This window comes from Myotis davidii, unplaced genomic scaffold (genome assembly GCF_000327345.1).
Source record: "Myotis davidii unplaced genomic scaffold, ASM32734v1 scaffold496, whole genome shotgun sequence".
In the NCBI taxonomy this organism is placed as follows: domain Eukaryota; kingdom Metazoa; phylum Chordata; class Mammalia; order Chiroptera; family Vespertilionidae; genus Myotis; species Myotis davidii.
The window spans coordinates 7,391,245-7,392,297 of record NW_006289398.1 but is presented as its reverse complement, the minus strand read 5'-3'; the positions used below and the strand labels follow the sequence as shown (position 1 = coordinate 7,392,297).

Here is a 1,053-nt window from a genome sequence, read left to right as displayed (position 1 = left end):
CCCCCCCCCCCCCCCCCCCAGCTCACGGCCAGATGGGCCACGTGTAAGGGAGGGATGCGGCTGAGGGTGTTAAGGACAACGTGAGGGAGTAACTTCCAGGCGTTGCTTCTGTTACAATAAAAACATTTACTAGATGCATGTCATTCCTTTAGGACCGTCCAAGGCACCGAGCTTCTGGTATAAGGTGGAGCCGTCCCCTGCTCACGGCTACAGGTCCGTGCGGCTCCTGTGGAAGGTGAGCAGCCCGTCTGTTCTCCAGCTCCTGTGGAAGTGCGTTGTAGGTGACGCGACGCGCGGGGCTTTAACGCACATGTTCGTTCATCTGACCGTCAGCAGCGCATTGAATCAGCTCAGCACGCGGAAGCCCACGATTGGCATTTGCTGCCCAAGGGCAAGCACAAGCCGTGGCAGTGGCGGGGGGGGGGGCGGGGGAGGGCTGTGCGGACAGGGACCGAGTCTCGTTGGCTCTCCCGGTGCCCAGGAATCATGAGGAAAGGTCTGCGTGACCAGAGTGCACGCAGGAGCGGAGATAAATGGTTGTGTGCTCCATACACATGCGTGCAAGGCTCATACCAGAAAAGGCAGAAACACACTGGGACGTGTGTTAAACTGGCCCCACAGCCGCCCTCCCACCTCCTCGGCCCATGGGCAGTGCTCCTGCCCCTGCGGTGAGCACGGCGTGGAGGCCGGGCCCATCGGTGAGCACTGAGGGCGAGCCTGCTCCAGGGTCAGCACACGGGGAGTCAGCTCTGGTCTGGCTTCAGGGAACACACTCTAACATGGAGTGTCTGTTACAGACCCTGCAGGGAACATGCTCTAACATGGAGTGTCTTGCAGACCCTGCAGGGAACATGCTCTAACATGGAGTGTCTGTTACAGACCCTGCAGGGAACACACTCTAACATGGAGTGTCTGTTACAGACCCTGCAGGGAACATGCTCTAACATGGAGTGTCTGTTACAGACCCTGCCTCCGTTTGAAGCCAATGGGAAAATCTTGGATTACACAGTGACTCTCACGAGATGGCAATCACATTCACGAAACTACACCGTC

General features: G+C 58.2%; 1 protein-coding gene across 1 annotated transcript in view; it reads left to right on the top strand.

The window, feature by feature from the left end:
- Positions 1 to 1,053, top strand: part of IL6ST (interleukin 6 signal transducer) — a 22,664-nt gene that overhangs the window by 7,728 nt on the left and 13,883 nt on the right. The window contains exons 7-8 of the mRNA XM_006761817.2: positions 153 to 235; positions 964 to 1,050. Of these exons, the coding sequence (XP_006761880.1) occupies positions 153 to 235; positions 964 to 1,050 (170 nt within the window). The remainder of the gene's footprint in view (positions 1 to 152; positions 236 to 963; positions 1,051 to 1,053) is intronic.